The following is a 25265-nucleotide window of genomic DNA, read 5'->3' as shown; positions in this document are numbered from 1 at the left end:
CCAGCAAACCAGAGAACTGTGAAAGGCCCTATTCTCAGAGTTATGGGAGCTTGGTGTCCACTAATGCTTTATCTGGCTGCTGCTTAAGTGAAGGCATCACCAGGGAGGAAATGAACCTGCCTATGAATTACAGCACAAGTTTAAGTCTCAGCATTTATGAACTGGATACAGTATCAACCTTCATGTCTAAACAAAGCTCATGGATATACAGTTTCCAGAAGGTGGGTAAGTTGATTTTATGAACTAGGCCATGCTATATATAACGTTCTAGTCCAATCTCAATCAAATGCTATCACTCCCTTGCCCGAAGTGCTTTTCGTGGCTCCCCACAGCATACAAAACTGAATCTAAATTCTTAGCTGGGCCTTCTGGGCCTTGTGCGATGCACCCCTGCTGACCTCCTGCTTCCCCTTCTCAGCCTCTCCTTACACTTGATCTCTGCTAGGCTATTTCTCTGCCTCTCATCAGAATGAACCCCCTTCCTTTTCTCATTCACTTAGAAAAAATTCATCCTGCTCCTTGCCCCCATAGCACAGTGAATAATCGCCTCCTCAAAGCTGGTGTTTCACTATAGATGGTGTTTCACTTATAATAATTTATCTAGGGGCGCCTGGGTGGCTCAGTGGGTTAAAGCCTCTGCCTTCGGTGCAGGTCATGATCCCAGGGAAGCAGGCTCTCTGCTCTCAGCTGGGAGCCTGCTTCCCTTCCTCTCTCTGTCTGCCTCTCTGTCTACTTGTGATCTCTGTCTGTCAAATAAATAAATAAAATCTTTAAAAAAAATTTATCTGTCTGCCTTCCCCACTAGATCATAAGCTCCTTAAGGGCAAACATTTTCATGTGTCCACTGCTGTTTCCCCAGCACCTCATGCAGCAGAACTCCACAAGTGCTGAATGGTCAGAGAGGTAACAGGACTTACTTGATGCCAGGCTGAAGAGTTTGTGGCAGAGCCAGGCCTAGAGCAGAGGTGGCTTAACCCTTCATTCAGGGCTTTTAAAATGATGCCACAGACTCTCCATCTGTGGGGCCCCACACAGTTTTCCCATGAGGGTGATGAGACTGTGAAACTATGTGCACTGTCCGGCTTAGTCACCTTGTAACTTTGGTGGGAACCTGGGGCTGAGGCTGAAGTCTGGCCTGAGCAGCTGAATGACACCAGAGTGTCAAGTGGGGGCTACTCAATGGGCGCAGTGCACCGGCTCCTACAGCATCTGGACCACCTGTAGCCACCGTGATGGTTTTAGAATCCTCCTGAAATCACATAACCCCTTTCCCCAACACTCATTCCTGTTCTGTAGCCTAGGAATCAGCAAATAATGCACAAGGGCCCAACTGAGCCTCTCACCTGTTTCATAAGCATTTAACTGGAACACAGCCATGCCAGTTTGTTTATGTCTCAACGGCTGCTGAGTTGGGTGGTTGAGACCATATGGCCAGCAAAGACTAAAATATTTACTATCCGGCCTTCACAGAAAAGTTTGCCGACCCCCGATTTAGCTGAAGGCAGAGGGATGGAAGACTCCAAAGAGCCCCCTCTCCCAGCAAGAGACTGGCTGCCCCCACTCTGCAAGTGAGTGGACCAACTGGCTTTTGCATGATGTCATTTCTTTTTTTAGCACTGGTTACAGGCCTGGGATCTGGGAGGAGATTTTTGCCCGACAGAGACACACAGAGGCCTGAAACACCTAACACGTAGCCTGGGATATAGGAGTGCTCAACAAGGGTTTATTAAATAAAGACACAAACAAAGGCCTGGGACGTGAATCCATCTGTGCCCCGGAACCCAAGTCCATCCTCCCTCCTGTCAGTTTCAAGGTGACCAGTCACACAGGTGCCTGGCAGCAGCCCGGTGACCTAGATTTGTCAGACCTTATCTTATCGGCTTTCCTTCCTCGTGTATTTACCCAGCACCTGCCCCCACAGTGCCCAGGGCAGACTGGCCTGTTGTTTTTACAGAGAAGGAGACAGACAGGGAGGAGCTTTCCTCCCCCACAGATATATACTTTGCTTTTTCTTTCTCCTGCTGAAGCAGGGATCAGGAAATACCGGGCCTTGAAGCTGACGGAGGTCCCGTAAATGGAGTTTCTCCTGCTTCCTCTCTCCTTCGGTCGCCTGGGTGAAATCTGTCTGAGGGCTGAACCTGAAAGGGCTCTCCAGAGCCTGTCATTTGGAACATTCTACGTCTAGAGGGGAGGGGCTGAGGGTAAAAGCGTGCAGCTTTCAGAAGTAAATAAAGCAACCACCACCCAAGGGTTAGAGGTCTGTTCCTGAGAACAGACATTCCTTCAAAGCCACATCAGAGAACAGCAGGTCTAATTCACTGGCCACCTTGAACTTCAAGAGCCTACCTGGCACTTCTACTAGACTGGGGTAGCCCAAGCTGACACTGCAGTGGATGACTGGGACAGTCGGGGGAAGAGCTGTGCACCGGTGGGAAGCTCATGAAAATCAGGCAAACTGGACGGAAAGCACTATGGAAATGTCGGCTTCTCAGCTGCCTCGGACAGCCCTGGGGAGCAGGTTCAGGATAGGGATCCCCACTTCTATCGCCAGCTGCTTCTTCAGATGATGGGCTTTCCAGTGACCAAAGGGTACTGGACACAAGTTGGGTGAGGGCAGAGCATACACCTGTTTGCCACTGTGTTCCCCAATATCTAACACACAAGAGGAGTTCACAAAATGCAGAACCATAGGGTCTAGTGCGGGAGGTTTCATTCTGGGATCTTTTGTTTTGGCAAGGAATAAGGTTTCTGACCCCCCGTGCGTCTGTTGGGAGAGCGCAAGTTACAGCAGATGCTACTGATGAGACCAGCCCTAACGGAGAAAAAGGAGTTTCCTGGTCCCCCAAAGATAGATCATGTTCCTTTCGACAATATCAACTGTCCTTTCAAAGACCTAAAGGTGTTAGGGGCCATGGGGGAGGGGAGAGTCAGTGCCACCTGTTCTTGACATCACTGTGGTCTGGAGGGGATAGAGTTCACGGACTGATGAGATGTTGTTGTTTTTAGCAGCAGCTGGCGGAGCCATCTCCTCCTCTCTTCCTCTCCTACCCCCTCTGCTCCTGAGTCACAGCCCAGCCACTAGCAATAGGCACGGGAGGGGAGGGAAGCCCAGAGCTACAGTACTCCTTGGCTTGGCAGCCCTGACCCCAGAGACAATACTCTGGGTCACCAGGTCAAACCCTCCCCGAAGGAGCTGACTGAAGGCTTTGGAAACAAAGGTATCAGAGATTCTTTTCCAGCTTTGTTTTTTTAAAAATAATGAAAATGGCTTCTTTCAAAAGAACCTCTGCTCCATGCCCACTAGGAAGCATCACACGGTGAACCAAACTGACCACCGACTCTCTGGCTGTGGCGCCAACGCCCAAGGCTGCCTGGGTTGCTGTTATAGCAGTGAGGTCTCCGACTGCTGGCTCTGGGGGGCGGAGGAAAAATCACCACGTGACAGACCAGAAGGGAACTGAGCAGGGACAGATTTTCCATTTAAATTCTAAAGCGGCCTCAAGGCTGCTTGTGGGGAAGCTCAACCCCATCACTGTCCAGAGAGTGGAGGCTACTACGATTATTTCATTATCTCCAGAGACCTGCTGGTCCCTTCAGAATTACAAGGAACCAGAGATTTGATGATCCTGGGTAGCTGAAGGGCAATAGCTGAGACTCAGGGAAAAAAAAGGAGCCAATACACCAGGACAGTTAGGGCGTCAGCATGTTTGCCACTCTGGTTTTGCTCAATGAATATATTCATAGGTAACAACTACCAACCTTTATGGAGTATTTCCTATCATGTCAGACACTGTGAGAAGTACCATATATTGACGACCTCAAGTAATGTCCTCAAAAACCTTATAGGTATCTAGTATTACTATTACTTCCATTTTTCTAAAAAGGGCATTAAGACACAGAGAGGTGACTCACCTTGCGTAACTACTAAATGCAGAAGTCAGGGTTTGAACCCAGGTTGTCTGGCTCTGAGATGCCACTGTTATCTGCTAAACTATGTTGCCGTGTATCATTGGCCGCTGCTCTATTAGAAGCAGGAGATGGGAGAGGTGGACGGACACTAGCCTGAACGACAGTCTGAGCTCATGCCTCCTTTGGAGGGCTGAAGAAAAAAGGAAAGCCGAAAAGAATGGTCTTGGCCAAGATCATACAGCCTTGATGCTTTCATTCTGCCCCAACTGGCCCTCTCCTCCAGGCCTGCCTCTAGCATTTACAAGCATCAGTTACGTGCAAGGCAGTAGGTGGTTTGGCAGAGAGGACGTGGCAAAATACAGAGTCAAGAGGTTCTCTGCGCTTTGGTTTCCTAATCTGTAAAATGAGGACCTGAGGTAGAAAATCCAGGTTCAAAGGCCCCTCAAGCTCTAACGTTCTGTAGTCTTTGACTCCAGGTCATTTAGAATCTTAGTAGGAAGCAAGACAATTATGTCAAAAAGTGCATGTAACCACAATAACACAAACCATATTATTATAAGACAGTCATTATTAATTGCCAAAATGAACAACCAGGCAGTAAACTTCCCTAGGAGTTCAACAGAGGGAGAAAATCCCATAGTCCAACAAGACGTCCTAGAAAATATTTAAACTATTCTTTAGGAATGGGTAGAAAGTGAATAAAAAGAAAGAAAGGAGAACTCTTCAGTCAAGGAAACGATAGGAAAGAAGATAGGATAGGATTTACCACCAAAACTACTGAGAGATCAGAAAATGTTTGATGGTGGAAAGCCTGGGGGGCAAGGTGGTTAAGTCTGACTCTCTTGGTTTCTGCTTGGGTCTCATATCAGGCTCTGTGCTCAGTGCAGTCTACTTGGATTCTCTTTCTTCCTCTCCTTCTGCCCCTCCCTCTGCTGTGTGTGTGCGTTCACTTGCTCTTTTAAAAAATAAATAAATATGACGCCTGGGTGGCTCAGTGGGTTAAGCCTCTGCCTTCAGCTCAGGTCATGATCCCCGGGTCCTGGGATCGAGCCCCGCATCGGGCTCTCTGTTCAGCGGGGAGCCTGCTTCCCCCTCTCTCTCTGCCTGCCTTTCTGCCAACTTATGATCTCTGTCAAATAAATAAATAAAATCTTAAAAAAATAAATAAATCTTAAAAAAAAGAAAATAGTTGATACCAAAAGGAGCTACCTAGATATGACTGTCAAGCTACTGTAAAGAGGACATAGACCTGTCTAGATCTGTACTCCACACAGCTTCTTGGTAACCTATAACCTCAGGCAAGTCACTTAATTCCCACCTTGAAGGGATCTTGTAAAGTTAAGTGATGGAGTAAAAAGGAATCCCTACCACACAGATGTTCAAGAAACAGTAGGCAGCAACGTACATTTCTCATCCTGTGTTTTTTCAGGTTGGTACCCAACCACATCTGCAAACATTCTCCTGCCCTCCACAGTGAGCCTCACATTCCCATGCATCCTGAAGTTAACAGGCTAAGTACAGGAATCATGGTGACGTCATCTCCCTATCCCTGGCACCTGGCACAGAGCCTGGTATGTTGTTTGAAATAAAGAGTATTATTGAACTGAACTATCAGAATATGACGCTGGATTCTGTTCAGGCCCCCAAAACAAAAGAGCCAGACCAGCAATGGCACAGCTTTACCATCCCAGAGACAGGCCGAGTGCCAGTGCTCAAATAAAAACGTAGGGGGAGGGTCCTGCACCTAGTACATGTTTCCCAGAGAAGACACTCTGTTGAAAAGCGTATCTTTGGATTTTGAGTAAGTACACAAGCTTGCAATCATCAGCATCCTTACTGAATGCCAAAACACTAATGTATAAACCAATCTTATGATTGGAACCTTACAGGCATCTGCAAACCACAGAGTTAATTTTCAGGGTACGCCTCATAGCTCAAGTCAACATTTCCTTTTGGTATTTAAAGCAACCACATAGAAAGGATCGCATTTGAGCAGATTCATGTTCCAGCTGCCTGCAGTCTGCAGCAAAAAACACAGATGATTCACCAGACTTGGTCCCTAGCAGCTCCTCTGATAATAAATGGGTGAGCAATTCTACTTGTGCCTACATCATTCATTTCCACAGGGAGCAGGCACGACTATGGGATAGGTCGGCCTCCCATCCAAAGACTGCGACCTCCTGAGCTCAACTGTTCTTATTCATAATTACAAATGACAGGAATTTTTTTAAAGCCCTATAATGCCTGTATTTCTTCCTCAAGTAATGCTCAACGAATCTTCGCTGAACCACAACCATGTGCCCCCCAAACACCTACAAGCCACCGCGACGCGCACACACTGAATGGTTCCTCCCTCTCCAGTCTCTCTCCAGCAGTTTGCCGACCACACCATGACAACGTCTGCCATGTCACAGCAAAGCTCTCTGGTGGTGGCATTATGTGCTCAGAAATTTCAGCCATACCCAACTGCCAGCCGGAGAACGTCAGGACTTCTATTCTTCCAACAATCTGGCTTCAACCTACTCCTTCGATCTGTTTTCACACAGCTCCTCAGTATCTAACCTAAAAGAATGGGCCGTTCCCCACATGCTTCCTGCCTTCACTTCGTTATTCCTGCTGTTCTTTTTACCGGCCCCTCCCCATCTATTTCCACGTGTCTCCGTTCTTGTCTCCGTTCCCAGGCACATCTCAAAGTCACTTCTACCAAGTCCTCCCAGAGTTTCACAACTTCTAGACAGATGAGTCTTAAGGTTTTGATCAACCTTTCAAGAACCTGAAGGCAGCTATGGAACCCTCCCATGAAAAGCAGACTACACACAGAATTAAACATGTAATTTCAAGGATCCCTTGAAGCCAGTCCATGGACCCCTAGTTAAGATCCTCTAGGTCTGTCTCTCCAGTTTATAGTACTAACAGTCATTCACTCGTATACTCACTGAAAATCTACAGCAGTCTTTCGGAGCTGTGCGGAGTGCTAGAGAAACAAAGATGGTATCACAATTATCTCCTCAAGCAGTTCACAAGCTAATGGAGACATGCACTGTTACACTGTGATAAGATAAACATAAGGTGAAACACAAACTTCAAGAAGAGATGACTTATGAACCTATTATCTCCCAGCTAGAGTCCAAGTTCTTTGAGGGTAATATTCTAATACCTCCTAGAGTGCTATACACACACACACACACACGAGTACATATTTAGTATATGTGCAATGACAGAACAGAGCCAATGAAACAAAACAAGTCTAGGCACAGTGCCCACTGCCATTACCCACACATGCCAGAGGCCTCAGAGATTCAGTTAAGGTGGTCGCATGTTCGAACTATCATGCTATACTAATTATCCCAGCCTAATTTATGGCTTATCTCATCCTGAAGCAATTCAATCTCTATCCCCATGGAGAGAAGATAGCGTAAGATATTACATCTTAGGAGCTCCAAATGGTTTCTTTTCACCAAGGAACACAGTCATCTAACCATATCCTTTTGGTTTGCAGATTTTCTGTATAGATTTGGTTCACCTGTCACCCCTTCCCAAGGGACCAACAGATAACCCTTTTGCCCTCCTCCAGAAATAACACTTCATTAGAAGATCAAGGCTTTGGGGGCTCCTGGGTGGCTCAGTGGGTTAAAGCCTCTGCCTTTGGCGCAGGTCATGATCTCAGAGTCCTGGGATCGAGTCCCACATTAGGCTCTCTGCTCTGAGGGGAGCCTGTTTTCTCCTCTCTCTCTCTCTGCCTACTTGTGATCTCTGTCAAATAAAAAAAAATAAATAATTTTTAAAAAAGAAGATCAGGGCTTTCAAAGGTCAGATATTTGGGAAAAAGAAGTCAGTAATTTTAGGTTTGATATGTTTGTTTGTTTGTTTACAAAAGCTAGATTGATTGAATATAAGGGCACGTGGGTGGATCAGTCAGTTAAGTGTCCAGACTCTTGATATCAGCTCAGGTCTTGCTCACAGGGTCCAGAGTTCAAGCCCCATGTTGGGGCTTTAAAAACAACAACAACAACAAAAATGACTGAATGTGTTAATGGGGCTTATTGGCTTACTTTGGAACTCTTTCATAATTTATCACTTTTGCCTTTGCTATACCTCAGAAATGCAGAAATGCTCTGTAGGAAACCAACAAACATTCAATGACGTTTTACGAACACTGCAAAAGAAGCAAAGGTGCCCACTGTGGTGTGGGTCCTACCAGCATAGTTGTTCTCAATGTCATTTTTCTTAAAACCCATCAGTCACTCTGGTACAATCATAGGTCCTACTATTTTAGAAACAAAATTTTCACTTTTTATGATAAAGATAATTATAGGTTTATATACAATCTAGTTTTTCTTCCTCCTAGGAATTCAAAAGAAATACTAATTTTATTGAATTATAGTTTTTGTAAAAATCATTGTCACATATCCACTGAATACCAAAAACCTCTTAATTCATAAAATTAGAATTCAACTTTATTTTGAAAGTCAGGAAAGCTCAGGACGATCTTCAAGAGCCACATCTTCGGGGCGCCTGGGTGGCTCAGTGGGTTAAGCCGCTGCCTTCAGCTCAGGTCATGATCTCAGGGTCCTGGGATCGAGTTCCGCATCGGGCTCTCTGCTCAGCAGGGAGCCTGCTTCCTCCTCTCTCTCTCTCTGCCTGCCTCTCTGCCTACTTGTGATCTCTCTCTGTCAAATAAATAAATAAAATCTAAAAAAAAAAAAGAGCCACATCTTCTCGTCCATAGTCTCCGTGAATTAATTCTGCTTAATGTGACACACCCATCATCAAGGTGGCTACATACAATCCAAACCTCACTGTAACACTTTCAAGACACTTAAAGAAGAAGTAATGAGTGGCTTTTTAGAAATTCTATTCCTGTATTTATTTTTTGCATCAATTTTCCAGGATATTTATTATACATTAAAGACAAGCTGGTGGATGGTGTGAATTAAGAGAAACGCACCCCCAGTAAGTAGACTGGAGAGGACAGAACAGGTCTCTGTACCTCCATACCAGCACCCCTCCGTGTCCACTACCTTCAAGCCACTATGTTAGGGGTACAAGTCTTTTTGAGAATCACTGATGTGGAGCACTAGTGCTCGGAAGCCGGGGGTGGCAGAGGGTGCCTGGGTAGCTCAGTCATTAAGCAGCTGCCTTCGGCTTGGGTCACGATCCCACAGCCCTGGAACTGAGTCCCACACTGGGCTCTCCGCTGGGTGGGGATCCTGTTTCTCCCTCTCCCTCTACCCCTCCTCCAGCTTGTGCGCTCTCTCACTCACCCGCTCACTCTGTCTCTCAAATTAATAAATAAATAAAATCTTCGAAGCAGCAGCAGCAGCCTCAGAGTGGGAAATGGCAGGCAAGAGGGGGCCTCTCGGTAGCCAAGAGACCGATACGCAGCTTCAGAACATCTTCCTCCTTGCTACTTCTCTCAGAGCAATGCTCCATCTTACATCTATCTAGGCAGGCAGGGAAAACCAAAATGCTACTACTGTAAGCCCAATGGAGCCCAACAGGGAACGAAAAAGAACCAGCCTCCTAAAAGCTCCCAGCCTCAGAAGGAGGCCCAGTGGTTGAAAACAGCCGGAGCCCCTCCCACAGAGCACAACCGAGGGGTATGCGATGGAAAGGTCTGGCTCTGAGGCGGTGGAACCTCAGGCCAGTGGCTGAGCTGCCCATGGCCTATTTTCTCATGAAGAGAGGCTGGGCTAAATGACCTGCAATTCTGGGAATTTTGTATTTGTCACCAGGAGATAATCTGACCCGAAGATCTGACATAGTGATAATTTACATAGCTCTGGATGGTGAAGAAAAGATTTCGGCCTTCCCCCTGGACTGGTCACCCACTCCAGAGCCTCGTACAACACCATCCCTCCAGGGCCCCAGAACACGAGAGCAAATCGTGTCTTGGAATGAGGCCACCATCCCCAAAGTGAGCTCATGAGAGATTAATCCAATTCACCATTCCCCAACAGCCTATTCCACAAAGCCATCAAAGGGTGATGGGTCAGCCGCGGGGAGGCAAAGGAAGGCTTACAGACAGAAAATTGTCGCGGAAAAGCTTTGTGAAGATCCAGTTTTTCATGACAGCTAGTTTCCACTGAAATGAGCAATAGATTGTTCTCGCTTGGGGCAACTAGTTGTTCCAATTGAAACTATTATTATTTTATAACCAAAGTATATTTTTATAATGGGGCTTGCACCATTAAGCGAGAAACAACAATGTGAGCAATTCCTCGTGCCAACTTCGAGTACCTCCGCCTGCAAACACTCCAACACTGAGACCACAACACCTCCTAAGAAAGAAAATGCAGGATATCTCAGCACATTCCCTAGATAGCTCTGTCATCAATTCAAAGAGGCCCCTTACCCCCATCCTACAGAGGAAATGCCCTATTACCTTTGAGCAGACACACACAACTTTGCTTCTACGGCCTTTTGAGAAATCCAACTCCTGGACTCCAAGTTCTGAAGTCAAACTATCTTGGCTAGACTAAATTTGCTTGGTATCAGGCAAGAATAATCCCTCTAACACCCCCAAACCGCCTTTGAACAGCAAAACCAAAAGAAGCAAAGGGACTTTCTATTTGTATAGGAGCTTTGTGATATGCCAACCACCCACACACACCCATGATCTCATCCAGTCTCATAACAACCCAGTGAGGTAACCCTCCTCACCCTACCTTCAAATAAGGTATGCCTACCTCACAGGACTGTCATGGGGACAGCACACAGTGAGCATACATTAAGTGCCAGCTACTAGGCATTACTCACAGCAGCGAATATTACTTTACTCATCTTATTAGTGAGAGGCTGAGACTCGGAGTTTGGACAGTTGATTCCAGGGATTGAGGCCCCTGGGGGTTTACAGCAAGCTGGGAAAGGCAGAAAGGCTGGTGGCGGATTCTTTCCGCCACATCAGTAGAGACCCTAATTGTTCAAAACATTACAACTACACATTTCCATGGGAGTCCCAAGTCTCAATCCTGTACCCAGTTCTCTACCAGCCACATACTCAGAGCTTTAGTTCTCTGGACCTTTGTGTTGCCTTCTCCATAATGAAGTCAGACCCCGCCCCCCACCAACCTTTTTTTTTTTAAACCAAACAAGGGAATGTCAGGCTTCCAGATGAAAGGCTCTATCACAAGTACAAAGTATCATTTAATTACACTGCTGCTCCAGTTATCTGCTTCTCAGCTCCTAACTCCCACTGGGCAGATTGTGAAACCGCATAGGAGATTATGTCAAGAGGGGAGAACAGGAGAAACATTCTCTCCCTGAACTTTCTTAAATGGAAGAGAGAAGCAAAATGAAAAGAAAGGCCCATTTTCCAAGGAGGGGGCTGGAGGAATGATGTTTCCATTAAGCGGACCTGCCTAAGAATCTATAGATTATTTAACGCCGGGGGTGGCTGTGGAGTGAAATAAAGGAATCTTTGTGCAGCGCCAGCCACAGTTCCCTCATTCCCTCCCCACAGCCAGGCATTTAACCCAACTCTTTAAATCATCAAGCTCTAATGCACCCCATCTGTGCACTGGTTGTAGCCCATGAAACTGAAGCCTGTGCTGACTTTGGCCTGGACTTGTGAATGAGCCTTTCTGCCCCAAAATGGGCAGGGAGGAGGACAAGAGGCCAAGAAAGACTCTTCTGCTCATCACTTGTCTTCTCCCAAGGCTCATGCCCCACCCGGATCTATTTGATCATTTCGTGAGCTCTTGGCCATGGGTCAGGTTCCCGACCAGAAAGATACAAAACTAGGAGATGTGGTCTCGGGTCAAAGAGGATGTAGAAAAGCTCCTGGGGGAGAGGAAAGAGGTGAAGGAAAAGGGCTGCTGTTGGCTGAGGCACATATGCCTGAAATACCCCCATCTGCATATTCAGGGATGTTGGTGAGTTCCAAGTGGTTGGAACATAAAGCAAGGAACTGGCAAGAAACCTCACTCAAAAAGGCCAGACTGTCCAGGGCCCTGAATACCAGGCTTCAAACATCAATGCTGAAAGACCACGACCATCTCCACATGTTCCCTCTGTCTGTCTTACAAGACCCAGCTCAATACCACCTCTTCCAGAAGCCCATCTGGATTGAACACACTCAAAGAAACTGCTTTCTCCTCTTTGAACCTCCAATTTGCATTCTTGGACAGCCTCTCTGAGTCTCAACTTCTCCATCCAGAAAATATGATTAACATCACCTACCTTAAAGTCTTCTTATGCGGGTTAAGTGAGATAACATTTATAAAGTGTCAAGTAGCAGTTTTTAGGACCTAGAAGGTGCTAGGATCCATTTTATTGTTACCTCAATTTCTTATGACACATATGCACTTCTTCCTGGTATTAAAAAGATGTCTTGGCTTCCATTTTCTCTGGAGATTTTGAGAAACAGGACAGCTCACATTTCCCCTCCAAGTCTGCAAGCCCCCTTCCAAAGCAAAGGGGACGGACTCCTCTCTTCCCTCACTGACACTGCCTCCCCACATCCAAAATTCCAGACTTGAGGGTTTCCCAAAAGATTCAAGAGGAATCTGAGACAAGGTGAGTCTGCTGATGGAGAAAGCTACAGGCTGGCTGGAACATAAATGGCATAAAGGAGAATTAGCGGAAGCCTAGGGAAGTGAAAGTAGGCCAGAGGCCAAGACTCTGAGGGCTCCAGGGTTCAAGCTCTGTGGTAACCCTAGATCTTGGGACAGGCCTAGAAGGACTTCTGTCCTCAGACCTGATTTGAGAAGCCCCACAACCACAGACATGGCTGTTCAAGCTGCCTCCTTCACTTCCTGTCAAATCAGCCAGGTGGACAGTACTGTTCTAGAACTACTGATCCTTCATCCCTCTGTGGCTGGGACTAACAAGCTAGAGGCAGGGAAAGCAATGCCACCTTTACTAACAGATCAAGAACACTATTTTTTTTTTTTTAACGGAGTCTGGATATGTAGAAAGGTTGGTTTGTTTTTTTTTAATCTTAATGGCATGAGTCCATGTTCTGAGAAAGGATGCTCTTTAAGGGGAAGAGGTCCCCATGATCTTTCTCCTTTTCATGCATCCTAGTTAAAACCCATTTCTCCTCCCATGGGAATTCAGAGCTAGGAGAGAGGGAACTCCCCTGAAAATGCTGCCTGAAGGAGCCAGTTCCTGGATTGCACAACTGGGATATTGGGTTTATTGGTTAACAATCCCCCAATCCAACTTTAGGAAGGAGCTGCTAAAGTGTTTCAGGAAAAATAAGGTTCCGTTCTTTCTTCTGATTATGATCAACTGTCACTCCATATTTTACCTCATGCAAAAGCCCTAAAGATCCCTGAGGCCAGTGAGTGGGTCAGCTCTTTACCAAGCCACTTTTGGTCCTCCCCAAAGGCCACCCGTTTTAGTAGCTCAGCAGTGTTATAACCTTCCCTGGGAGCTTGGAAGGCAATATCCTCTCATCTCATCTAAGAAGCTCCTCCTACGAGGTATCCTGCCCTGACCACCTTTCCCGGACTTCTCTTTCCAGGCAAGCAACACTCTACATGGCGTTCACCCGCCACCTTGAGCTAAGCCAGCCAAGCAAGAGGTTCCAATCACTGCTCAGCGCCTACCCCTCCGGCCTGCAAGCTACCAGCCCCCCAGCCTCCAACAGGGATCACATCTAACTTTCAAAATTACAAATTAAACTAGTACATCCTCCCTCCAACTCAGAGTTATCTCTCAGCTGAGTGAGACAGCCACACACGTTAGCCCTCTCTGTGCAAAAGACCGAGTACAAGGATCTCGGGCTCTTCCGGAGAGCTCGTAAGCCTATGCAACCTTATGAGCCAAAGTGCCCCCAACCCAGAGGAGAGCAAAGAAGGCCTACAGGGCAATGTACCTTGGAAATGAGTTCATCATGATTGGCCAAGTGGGCTCTGCAGTGAATGCAGCTGTAGGTCCGGTGGCAGGAGGGCAGATATGCCTGGAAAGTCTTGGATCTTGTCATCTTCACCATTGGCGCCGCTGAGCGTGGGGTGAACTCTGGAGTGGCCCACGAGGCACTCCCACAGGATGGGTCGCACGGGAAACACCGGAAGACACAGGTAAAGGCCGTGGTTTGGCAGGGGGTGGGTGTGGGGCAGGCTCCACACACTGGTGATGTCTTCAGAGGAAGGACCCTCAAGCAGAGGTCGAGGGCTGGTTCTCAGCAGCCTGCAACGCCAAGATAAGGGGAATACCATGAGCTGATGGAACAGGGCTTCCTGCAAAGCAAGTCAAGTCCAACTGCCACCCAAGAGAGAGGGCAACATTTACAGGAAGAAATGACCGCTTCTCTGTTTCTTACCATCATTGTCAAGACACCCAATTATGAGAAAGGAACTACTGGGGATCTCAGTGCTGCTGCTTGTCCAGAGTTGGAGGTTCAGTATCAACCCAGGGTTCTTCTCAGCAGTCACCCAAGGTATCCTCCACCAACATTCAGACACTGGCATGATCACCATTCTTAGGGAACCACAGAAGAGGCCAGGATTAAGGATGTGCCACCTGTAGCTCCAAGGAGAGGACTCTTAAGTGGCCTCCTCTTCTGAGCCAACCAAGATAAAGGCTAAATGAAAAGGGAAAGTTTAACCTCTACAAAGTCACTGGATCAACAGTCATGTATGTATTTCTCATCCACCTCCAGATACCAGTAGTCTTCCACTACTTAAAACCACCACCTAGCAGATACCTGGGTGGCTCATTCAGTTAAGCAGCTGCCTTCAGCTCAGGTCATGATCCCGGGGTCCTGGGATCAAGCCCTGCACTGAGCTGCCTGCTCAGCGGGAAGTCCACTTCTACCTCTGCCCCGTTCTCTCTCTCTTGCACGCACGCACACACACGCACTCTCTATCAAATAAAATCTTAAACAACAACAACAACAAAAACCCCACCATTTACAGAGATAACAAACCCCACACCACCCTCTGCTTGGGACTAAGCAAGATACAAAGGATCAAACTCCCAAGCAGTAGGGTTCCTCATGGCTAGCCAGCTCTTTTAGGCAAAATGATTTCCTTTGCTATACCTTGCCCAGAAATAGATGCTCAGTACTTTTTTGTCTGAAAAGCAAGCAAGCAAATGAATGAAACAAATGACATAATCAGACTCCTGCATCTAGAATTCACAATGACAGTGAATTTTACCAGAATTTCTCTTCAACCCTCAAAGTTTCCATTAGTCATCCCACAGCACCAAACATCTCTCCTGCCATTGCCTCAGCAATTCTATTCTACTGGGAACCAAGGACACTGAGAAAGTGGTGGTTTCTGGGCTATGTCCAAGTAAAGGTCTGAGGGGAAAGTCCCAAGGTCCAATGCACACTGTGCCTCTCGGGCTCCCCTGCCCGAAGCTTCTGGACCTGCCTATTCCTTGGGCTTCCCTGAAAGGGGTGGTGTTCCCACTTGCCTACCTCCCAGGGGAGGCACAGCGTTAATTAATGCCTGCACCACACTTTGAAGATAAAATTATTTAGAGAGACGGGGGAGGAAGACAAACAAAATCAGATCTTCTTTGCGGGATTATGTCTGGGATCCATCTGGATGTTTAGAGAAAGCTGCAAATCATAGTTCTCTTTTTCCTCTAAACCTTACTAACTAAATCTTTCCAAAGGGCTGATGTCCTCCTCCCTGACATCCTTCCCACCACAGCAGCCACTGAAAGTCACTACACCCCTGGGACTCTGTACATCTTCCTGAGGGGCCAATAGCACTGCCCAGCACCAGGCTGAAGGAAAACAGCGGTCACTACTCTCACCCCGCATTTCCCTTGTGCAGTCCTGAGCCACGCAGGGCTGCCCATTCAGGGTGACCAATTACACATGAAGACACCCAACTGCGGAAGGAAATCAGACCTACAAGGACCCAGGCATAGTGTCTTCCCTGCTTGGTCCACCCACCACTATTTTTAAAGATGTGAAATCAGGTGACACTGAACATTATAGAAATACTTGGATACATAGTCTTGGGAGACTATGGAGGGGAGAATGGGTTTCCCCAGCATTGAAGTTAGGACTGGCCAGAAGAGGAGGAAGGCAGACACATGACCCCTTGGATCTAGAGCCCCTCTTTCTCATCCTGGACATCCTCTGATAGTAGGTAAGGTGAAGCGTGGTCAAAACGTAAGCCCATGGTAGCTCAATCGTGTTGGGTGTTGAGGCTGTTGAGTTGTTACAGGCGGTAGAAAGAGACAAGTACCCTGTCTGAGATTTCCTGAAATACCCTTGAACTTTCCAAGAGCCGCTGTTTTGCTCTCAGAAAGGGCAGTATCTCCAGGAAAGGAAGGGGTGGTAGGTCAGGGTAAGAAATAGGAAAAAACAGGCAGGGAAACAAGCTAGAGGCTTGCCTCAGGCCAGCTTCTGAGTCCAGAGCCCTCACTGCCCAGTGGGGAGCACTCGGAGCAGGGGTCCCATCCGTGTTATAAAAACAAAGAAGGAAGAAAAGGAAACCATGAGCCCTGGCTGCCAGTCTGGGTTTACAGAGCAGCCACAGAGTCTGTTTTCTTATACATGCAGACAGCTTCTAAATTATGCATTTCCCCAGAGTAGAATTATTTCTTTTCTCACTTCTCTTCTGTAGGAAAAAAAAAAAAAGTTTGCAGGCAGGGGTTTATGGTTATGCTCAGCTTCAAATCTGAATTCCAAAATTTGTTCAAAGCTACCTTCTGAAGAACAAACATTTATGGTCTGTACTATACATACATACTGTACATACAAACCCACACCATAGCTCTGAACTTAGAAGACAAGAACTGACCCCGTAAGCAACGTCCCAGGCTGCTTGGTGCTGGAGGAACCTCATAGTGCCTAGCCAGCCAGCATGGGACTCTGCTGTCATTCTGCTCCCTACCCTCTCTCACAGGAATTCATAAGCATCCAAAATAGGACTCCTTCCCTGAGAAGGAAGGAAGAAAGGAAAACGTGGCTTGTTGAAATGCGCATCTTGCAAGCTGGAAGCAATGAGAGGAAGTCAGGAGAAAGCAAGCTGAAGCCTAATCAAGAGAGGGTCCTTGTGCCTGAGGAGAGAGAGAGCAGGCTGTCACAAGAAAGAGGTGACAGCGAGGTCCCAAAAATAATCACCTATTACTGTCTTCTTTCCTAAGGGAAAATTTTAAAAGCTGCTTCTTTGAGGCAATTGTTAGGAAGGAAAGTAAAATAGATGGATTTATTTATTTATTTTTTTAAAAAAGATTTTTATTTATTTATTATTTATTGAGAGAGAGAGAAAAAAAAGAGAGTGAGAGAGCATGAGCAGGGTGAGGGACAAGTAGGCTCCCTGCTGAGCAGACCCTGAGATCATGACCTGAGCCCTGAAGTCAGATGCTTAATCAACTGAGTCACCCAGGTGCCCCTGAGTTTTTTCTTTGTAGGAAGAAATGACTGGTATGGGGCTGCAGAACTCACCACATTCTGATTTTTGGACTTCGGTACTTATAATGGGGCCACAGGCTCCATGGGGCTCCATGAGTCCAACTCATGGAGTCCAACATACTGTGGAGTCCAAATTGATTTCCAACAATCGTCAAAGGAGCTCCATGTTTAAAAGCCTCAGGGCACATGTACAAATTAAACACCATTTTAAGTGAAGCAATAATCCATCACAGTGGAAATTAAAGGAAGATTTGCTACCACCCCCAGCTGGCTCCTGCTGATCAGCATGGAAAGAAAAGATGTGAACTATTATGATTAAAAACAAACGCCTCAGATACTGCACCCGGAGAGCCAAAAGCACAGGCAGCACACAGCGAACCTGGCCGTCTCACCTGACAGGCCTCTTCCAAAGGGAGCCACCAAGGCAGCTGAAACTCAAAACAGAAATGTCTGCATGGCCCAAAGATGGAGGGGTAGGAGTACGGATGCTCCAGGTAAACCACGAAGGAACTGGATGAACGAGGATGTGACACAAGGGGCCACAGAAACTGAGAAGATGGGGGAAGGGGACGCCTGGGGGGCCCAGTCATTTAGCATCTGCCTTCTGCTCAGGTCATGATCCCAAGGTCTTGGGGCGTTGCACTCCCCTCTGGGCGGGAAGCCTATTTCTCCCGCTCTCTCTCTGCCTGCGGCTCCCCCGACTTGTGCTTGCTTGCTCTGTCTCTGTCAAATAAGTGAAAAATCTTCAATAAATAAATAAACAAATAAATAAAGCAATGGCCTGGTGAGGAGAGATAGGAAGGATGCCTCAGGCTGAGGTCACAGCATCAGCAAGACTGTGCAAGTGTGTGTAAAGTGTAGTGTCTTAGACGGAACTTAAAGAATTTGGTTGCTTGGGACGCCTGGGTGGCTCAGTGAGTTAACCCACTGCCTTCGGCTCAGGTCATGATCTCAGGGTTTTGGGATGAGTTCCCACATTGGGCTCTCTGCTCAGCAGGGAGCCTGCTTCCCACTCTCTCTCTCTCTACCTGCCTCTCCATCTACTTGTGATTTCTGTCAAATAAATAAATAAAATCTTTACAAAAAAAAAAAAAAAGAAGAATTTGGTTGCTAAACTGGAGCACTTAGGACAGTCCCTGACACAAGGCAGACCCTTAACATCATCTTAAAAAATCGGAGTGCAGAGTATGAGAGGGCAGAGAAGAGTGTGAAGCAATGCACGGGTGCCGACGGCAGCTGGCTGTCAGTGGTAAGATGCCTGGAACCTGACTGTGCACTTCCTACCTGCCAGGTGCCCGTGCAGAGTATTAGCTTAGTTAGTCCTCACAGAGCCTTCGGAGGTTGCTATTATTATTCTTCTTTTCTTATGAGGAAAGTATGGTCTGGAGAAGTTAAATCAAACTGCCCCAGGTCACACAGCTTGTGTAGGATAAAACTGAGATCTGAAATCCCTGATCAAGGTTCTAGATCCCATCTTCTAAACCACCACCCTAAATTGCCTTTCTGAAGGCCATGACAGTGGTCATGGTCAAATCCACTTTTTATACTGGCTGAAATGCAGAAGGTGGATTTCAGGGGAAAAAGAGGTACAGAGACCTTCTAGGGTTGTGTAAATCAGAGATGCTATGCTCTTGGTATTCCCTTAGGGCCCATGGGAGCATGGCCACTGAGGAAGCCACCTCTTAGAAGGACCTCAACAGCGATTAGGGTAACACTCCAATGGCTCCTCCAATGTCACCACCTGCTTGTCTTTCCTTGAGAAATATAAGTTTGGAGAAACATCACCCCAACAGGACCATCTCCCGTGGTGCCAGAGGACAAGCTAGAGTGTCCTCACAGAAGTCACAATGTAACTCTCAAGTCTCCTTTTTCTTTTTCTTCTTTTTTTTTTAAAGATTTTATTTATTTATTTGACAGAGAGAGATCACAAGTAGGCAGAGAGGCAGGCAGAGAGAGGGGGAAGCAGGCTCCCTGCTGAGCAGAAAGCCCGATGTGGGGCTTGATCCCAGGACCCTGAGATCATGACCTGAGCCCAAGGCAGAGCCACCCAGGCGCCCCCCTTTATCTTTTTTTTTAAGCAGCAGCATTTTTTTTAAATTGACCAGTAAGAGTAATAATAGTTATAATTGTGGTGTGTATTGCGTGCCAACACTGCGTATGCTCGGATCAGTTGGGGAAGCTAAGGGTCCAGTGGCTGAATAACTTGCCAAAAGTCACTGAGCTAGAAAGGAGTAGAAGTGGTTTGTGATTCCACACCCTACTTATTTTCCCGGCAGTCTTTGCCCACCCTCCACCAAACACCCAACAAAAACAATGGGATGGTCTTCTACTGTGGCTGGAGGTATTACTTCTTTTATTTTCAAAAATATTTATTTGACAGAGAGAGAGAAGAGCACAAGCAGGGGGAGTGGCAGGCAGAGGGAGAAGCAGGAGGCTCCCCAGTGATCAGGGAGCCGAGCCCAATATGGGGCTTGATTCCAGGACCCCAGGATCATGACCTGAGCCATCCAGGCGCCCCTCACCAGGCCCTTTAACTTGTCCATTAAGACTCAGCTCAGGGGGGTGCTTTCAGTTCAGATCATGATCCGAGCGTCAGCTTTCGGCTCAGATCATGATCCCGGGGTCCTGGGATCGAGTCCTGCTTCGGTCTCCCTGCTCGGAGGGAGTCTGCTTCTCCCTCTCTGCTCATGTTCTCTCTCAAATAAATAGAATTTTTAAATAAAAGTCTTAAGGGGGAAAAAACAAAACACCACTCACCTCCACATGGGGTTTATTGGTCCTTCCACTGGGCTCACCTCTACTGAAACACTTACTATATCAAAACTAAAATTATCCTTTTCTGCCTCTGTATCCTCTACTAGGGGTAAGCTCCAAGAGTAGGGACCACATTCTTGTACTCCCTGGACTCCGCAGCACACAGTAGCAGCCATTAATGAACTAAACTCCCTCTGTGTCCCATCCAGCTTCTGACTAGACCAGTCCACCCACCCATGTGGGTAGCAGACACGATTGAGGCCCCTCCCTTCTCCCTCTAGTAACGAGGTAGGAGGCAAAGTTCCTCTGGGTCCCCAAGGCCCATGAAATACTATTCTACCCTGACTGCCCCCAGTCAGATCCTGTGCCAAGATGCCCACAACTATGGTTCTTCAGGACTACAGATGTTCTAAGTCCTGGGTGTGAACCAAAGGCCTGTCATTGATATCCAGGTCCATGGATATCATGCTTTTGTGGGGCCTAGGTTAAATATATACATTTATTGGGGGAGAAGTCCTAATTAGAGGCAATAAAAGGCAACAGTGGAAAAGGACCTGGTGAGCAATTTCTAGGACTGGGAGGCAGAAAAAAGAGACAATGTCCTTGAAGGCCTCTATCCCAGGAGGAAGAAGGTCCTCCTTCCCCATTCCTAATCTCACCAGAATCCTGAACCCAGACCAGGGAGCGGAGACCCAATTTTCTTGGACCATCAAATAAGTGAGGGTTTACAGGATCTAGAAGCCAACGGACCTGGGTCCAGTCTCGCTTCTTCTCACTCGCTAACTGCCTCACCACTGGGCAAGTTGCCTGAAAAGGACCAACACTGCCTACCTTGTAGAGGAGACAAAAGAAATCAAATGAGACATTCCAAGTAGAGCACTCAGCACAGCACCTGGCACCTGCGTTTGCCTTCAACGCTGCTAATTAGCTATAATCGTCCTCACCAGCAACGGAGAAAAAGTGTGGGAACTGTTCCTATTCACATGACCCAAATGAGCAGTGTCTCTGTCTCCCACGTTGATTCATGGTGGTCAGAGGGTTAGGGCCTAAATTAATCCACTTACAGGTACGTTGTGGTTTTAAGCAGGTTCTTGTGGCTTAGCTGGGGATCTTACATTATTGCTGTATCATTCCAAACAACAGACCAATCCATCACTTATCGCAGTGGAAAAGTTACCCTGGCAGCCCACATTGACTCATGAGGCCACTACTAACAACTTTACTGAAATGCCCCTATTATAACGACCGTAGAGCTGATGAGCAAGGCACACAGGAAAATCACTGTCATCGCTTCATAGTTACCCACTGTACAGCACCGGGCCCAGGTGGTACTTCATTTCAAATTCATCCTGATGATAATAAAAGTCAGCTTGGACCGTCAAGGAACCATGGTCTTTCATAAACAAAGCCAACCATTCATCTCTACCCTGGACACAGGGCCTAGTCTTATCTGTCAGATGATAATCCTACATGAGCTCTAAGATTCCTTCGGCTCTTTAAGTCCTGATTCCATGCTGTAAGGATGTCACCGCCAGCCAAATCCCGCCCCAGAGCCCAGTAGCCAACCACCAGCCTTCACTGTGGTAAGACCTTGATTTCAGCGAGGTCACAGAAAATGTCAGTCATGCAGAGCCCACTCAGAAATGGCTGCTGGATGGTGCCTTCGCAACATCTGTTGGCAGAGCAATGTATTACTAAATGGCCCTTAGTTCAGCACTCTGGGGACCTGGGAAGTTCCCCACATGAGGCCTGCATCGGTCAGAACATCTACAGAGAGGGAAGGTGGCTCCCCTTGAACATCCAGACACTGGCATGGAATTCACCAGGTATCAGACAGAAGTAGCTGCTACTAGCTGGCTGTGAAGAGATCAGGTACTACTTTGCATTGCTTCCACAAATTCAATAAAAAATAATGTTAAAAACCCAAATGATCTGTCTGAAGATTCATTACCAAGGACACCTGACTAAAGTTCATCGATGGTTTCCTCCTTTTTCTTATACAACTCCCAACTCCAAAAAGAGAATTTAAGGTAACTTACAAAAACACACAATACTTTTTTTTTTTTAAGATTTTATCCATTTATTTAACAGAGACCACAAGTTGGCAGAGAGGCAGGTGGGGGTGGAGGGGTGGGTAGCAGGCTCCCCGCTGAGCAGAAAGCCCGATGACGAGAGGCTTGATCCCACGACCCTGAGATCATGACCTGAGCTGAAGGCAGAGGCTTAACCCACTGAGCCACCCAGGCACCCCCAAACAATACTTTTTTTTTTTTTTTTAAAGATTTTATTTATTTATTTGACAGAGATCACAAGTAGGCAGAGAGGCAGGCAGAGAGAAAGGAGGACGCAGGCCCCCTGCGGAGCAGAGAGCCCGATGTGGGGCTCGATCCCAGGACCCTGGGATCACGACCCGAGCCGAAAGCAGAGGCTTTAACCTGCTGAGCCACCCAGGCGCCCCCAAACAATACTTTTAAAATAGATGAAATTAGGGTAAGAAAAGCAGAAGAACACAAGGTGAGTTAGGACAGAGAAATGCATGTTTATATTAAGCTGCTAAATATTTACTGAATTTCAATTGCATATTTGGCTTTGAGCTCTGTAGTAAGCAAGGCAGAAAAGAAAAATCAGTAGTTAATAAGGTTTACAGTTCCTATAAATCCTGGTTGTTCAAGCTACAGATTTTTTTGAAGTATTTATTTATTTATCTGAGAGAGAGAGAGAGAGCGCTGTGCTCAAGTGTGCAATCATGACAGGGGAGAGGATCAGAGGGAGAAGCAGACTCCCCACTGAGTGGGGAGCCTGATGCAGGACTTGATCCTGGGACTCCAGGATCATGACCTGAGCCAAAGACAGTCACTTCACAAACAGAGCCACCCAAACGGCCCTTAAGCTACAGATCTTCTAAGAGACATTTCTCCTGTGGGTGGTTGCAGAGGGAACCATGAGCAATGAACCAGTAGACAAGATCTTCAGCATACACCAATAGTTCCTACCATGAAACTCTTCCAAGATTGCTTCTCAGAGGTCCCTCCATGAAAATGCACAGCTTAAGTCAACACTAAAGGGCAATTCAGTAAAAGGGATTCTACATGGGGGTCAAGTCAGGGCAGCCCAAGAACACAGCTTTCTGATGATCTGGCTAGATCCACTGATACAGACTCTCCAGAGGAATGGAAGAGCTACAGAGCCTTCTGGCAAAGCTCCATGAATATCATTTATCACAACCAGGCTTTTGAGTTACAAAAACATGGGCATGGGTAGCCTCCAGCATGCCAAGTCCAAACACTAATACTTTTGAATGCTAACACCATTTGGCTCTGGTATTGCATTCAGTTAGTTCTCCTGTGGTTGGTTCAGCCTACTTTTCCCTCAAACTCTCTCCTTCTGCACCTCATGCCTCTCCTGCTGCTGCTCTTTCTCTAAGCCTCCACCTCTCTGGCTGCTCTTCCTTCCTCCTCCTCCTTGGAGGTGTGTTTCTACCACGTGCCTGACTGCCTGTTCCCCATGTACATCCTTAGCCACACCCAAGTCTTCTAAACTTCTGCCTCCTGCCCCTGAAGCCTGGATTCCTTTCTAAAGGAGGCCTCTCACTGGCTCCTAGGAAGGCATTTCAAAGCAAATGCCTCCAAAGCCAGCACCATTTTCCCCTTCCCCTGGTTCCTACCATCCTCACCCTAATTCTGTTCCTTTCTCCTGAAGGCCAAGTTGCCAAAGCAGTCAAGACCCTTCACTCTTTCTCTCCCTTCTATGTCGTATTCCTTCAGTCCCCTAGACAGCTGGCTCTGTAATCCAGTATCCCACAGCCATCTTCATAGCTATGGCCAGCAGTACTGTGTGAGCCCTCCCCTCCCTCATCCTGAACTCACGTGACAGCTTCCTAAACTGGTCTCCCTGACTCAGCTCTTACCTCTCCAGCCCATTCTAGAATGCTATTTATACAACACAATCTGATCACATCGCTCATGTTTCAAAACCTCCAGTGGTTTCCTAGCAGCCTATAGGACAAGGTCCAACCCCTCCAGTGGCACTAAGAAACTGGGCTGATTCTCCTTCTTCTCCTTATCTTTCTTCACTGTCACCTTCCCACCTCCCTGCAAACCTGTTTCCCCAGCGGATCAAGCTTGTTCACTACCTTTTCCCAAGCTGGTTCAGCCTCTTGCAAAGCCCTAACCTATCTTAACCACCTGGTAAATGCCCGATCATCCCTTAATACCCAAATGAGACCCTAAGCAGAGGGGGTGGCTCCCTCTTCCCAGCATGCAAAACCCTCTTTTTGCCTGAATGGCACTCCATCACACTGTTCCCATCTGTCTCCCAGACTGGGAGCTTCCTGCAGCTCAAGTCCAGTCTTTAACGCCCCTTGGTTTCCCCAGGACTCCTAGTCTCAGGCATATTAGAGTCTTTTTATCCCCCTCCGGAGAATCTTGATAAATGGTAATTAACGGAGTAAAATGAGTGACCATCAGTGAAACTGTGCTGCCCTGTAAAGCTGATATTTTTAATCTTACTTAAACACTATCCAGTACATTTAAAATATCTGGGACGCCTAGGTGGCTCAGTTGGTTAAGCAGCTGCCTTCGGCTCAGGTCATGATCCCAGCGTCCTGGGATCGAGTCCCACATTAGGCTCCTTGCTCCGCAGGGAGCCTGCTTCTCCCTCTGACTCTGCCTGCCATTCTGTCTGCCTGTGCTCGCTCTCGCTTGCTCTCTCTCTGACAAATAAATAAATAAAATCTTTAAAAAATAAATAAATAAATAAATAAATAAAATATCTAATTCTGGCCATCACACGGGACTCGCATACCATGAAAATTCCACAAAGTTGAAAAGCCAGCAAACTCCTGTGATGTCAACTTGCTTGGGCTGGGATGGAGCATGAAACTCAGAACTGTGGTGCCATGGCTCCAACACAACACATGACAAGACTGTCTGATGCCTGTATCTGTGCTGTCAGATGGCAGAAGTACTTCCCATTCCACCTCCCCTGGCCCTTCACACCATCTGAGTGCCACCAGGTAGCTTCCCAAGGGACCCTCGCCAGACTGGCATGGACTTCTGACCCCCAGAGAAACCCTCAGACTTCCAACCCACAAAGGTTCTTTCTCCCAGGGTGGTCCCCACAGAACCTCCCTGGGACAGTGTGAGGAGGAGAAAAATGAACTGTCAGATTCGGTTCAGGTCAGCAAGGAAAGGGGTCCCTAAACCCTGCCCCTCGATTTTATGTTCAAAACAAGGCCAGATCTGCCCTTTCCCTCCAGTTCCCCAGAGACTTC

At 47.1% G+C, this 25265-nt stretch overlaps 1 protein-coding gene across 3 annotated transcripts in view; it reads right to left on the bottom strand.

The window, feature by feature from the left end:
* Positions 1 to 25265, bottom strand: part of YPEL2 (yippee like 2) — a 64965-nt gene that overhangs the window by 29725 nt on the left and 9975 nt on the right. For 2 of the 3 annotated variants that reach the window (XM_045070340.1, XM_013053644.2), the window contains exon 2: positions 13733 to 14046. In XM_045070340.1, coding sequence (XP_044926275.1) covers positions 13733 to 13849 — 117 coding nt within the window. In that variant the 5' untranslated portion in view covers positions 13850 to 14046. Of the gene's footprint in view, positions 1 to 13732; positions 14047 to 14179; positions 14441 to 25265 lie in introns of all 3 variants that reach the window. The other variant, XM_004747269.3, reaches the window with a different exon arrangement.

This window comes from Mustela putorius, unplaced genomic scaffold, assembly GCF_011764305.1.
Source record: "Mustela putorius furo isolate JIRA1106 unplaced genomic scaffold, ASM1176430v1.1 tig00003962_pilon_pilon_pilon, whole genome shotgun sequence".
NCBI classification, from domain to species: domain Eukaryota; kingdom Metazoa; phylum Chordata; class Mammalia; order Carnivora; family Mustelidae; genus Mustela; species Mustela putorius.
This window is presented reverse-complemented; position numbering and strand designations above follow the sequence as displayed.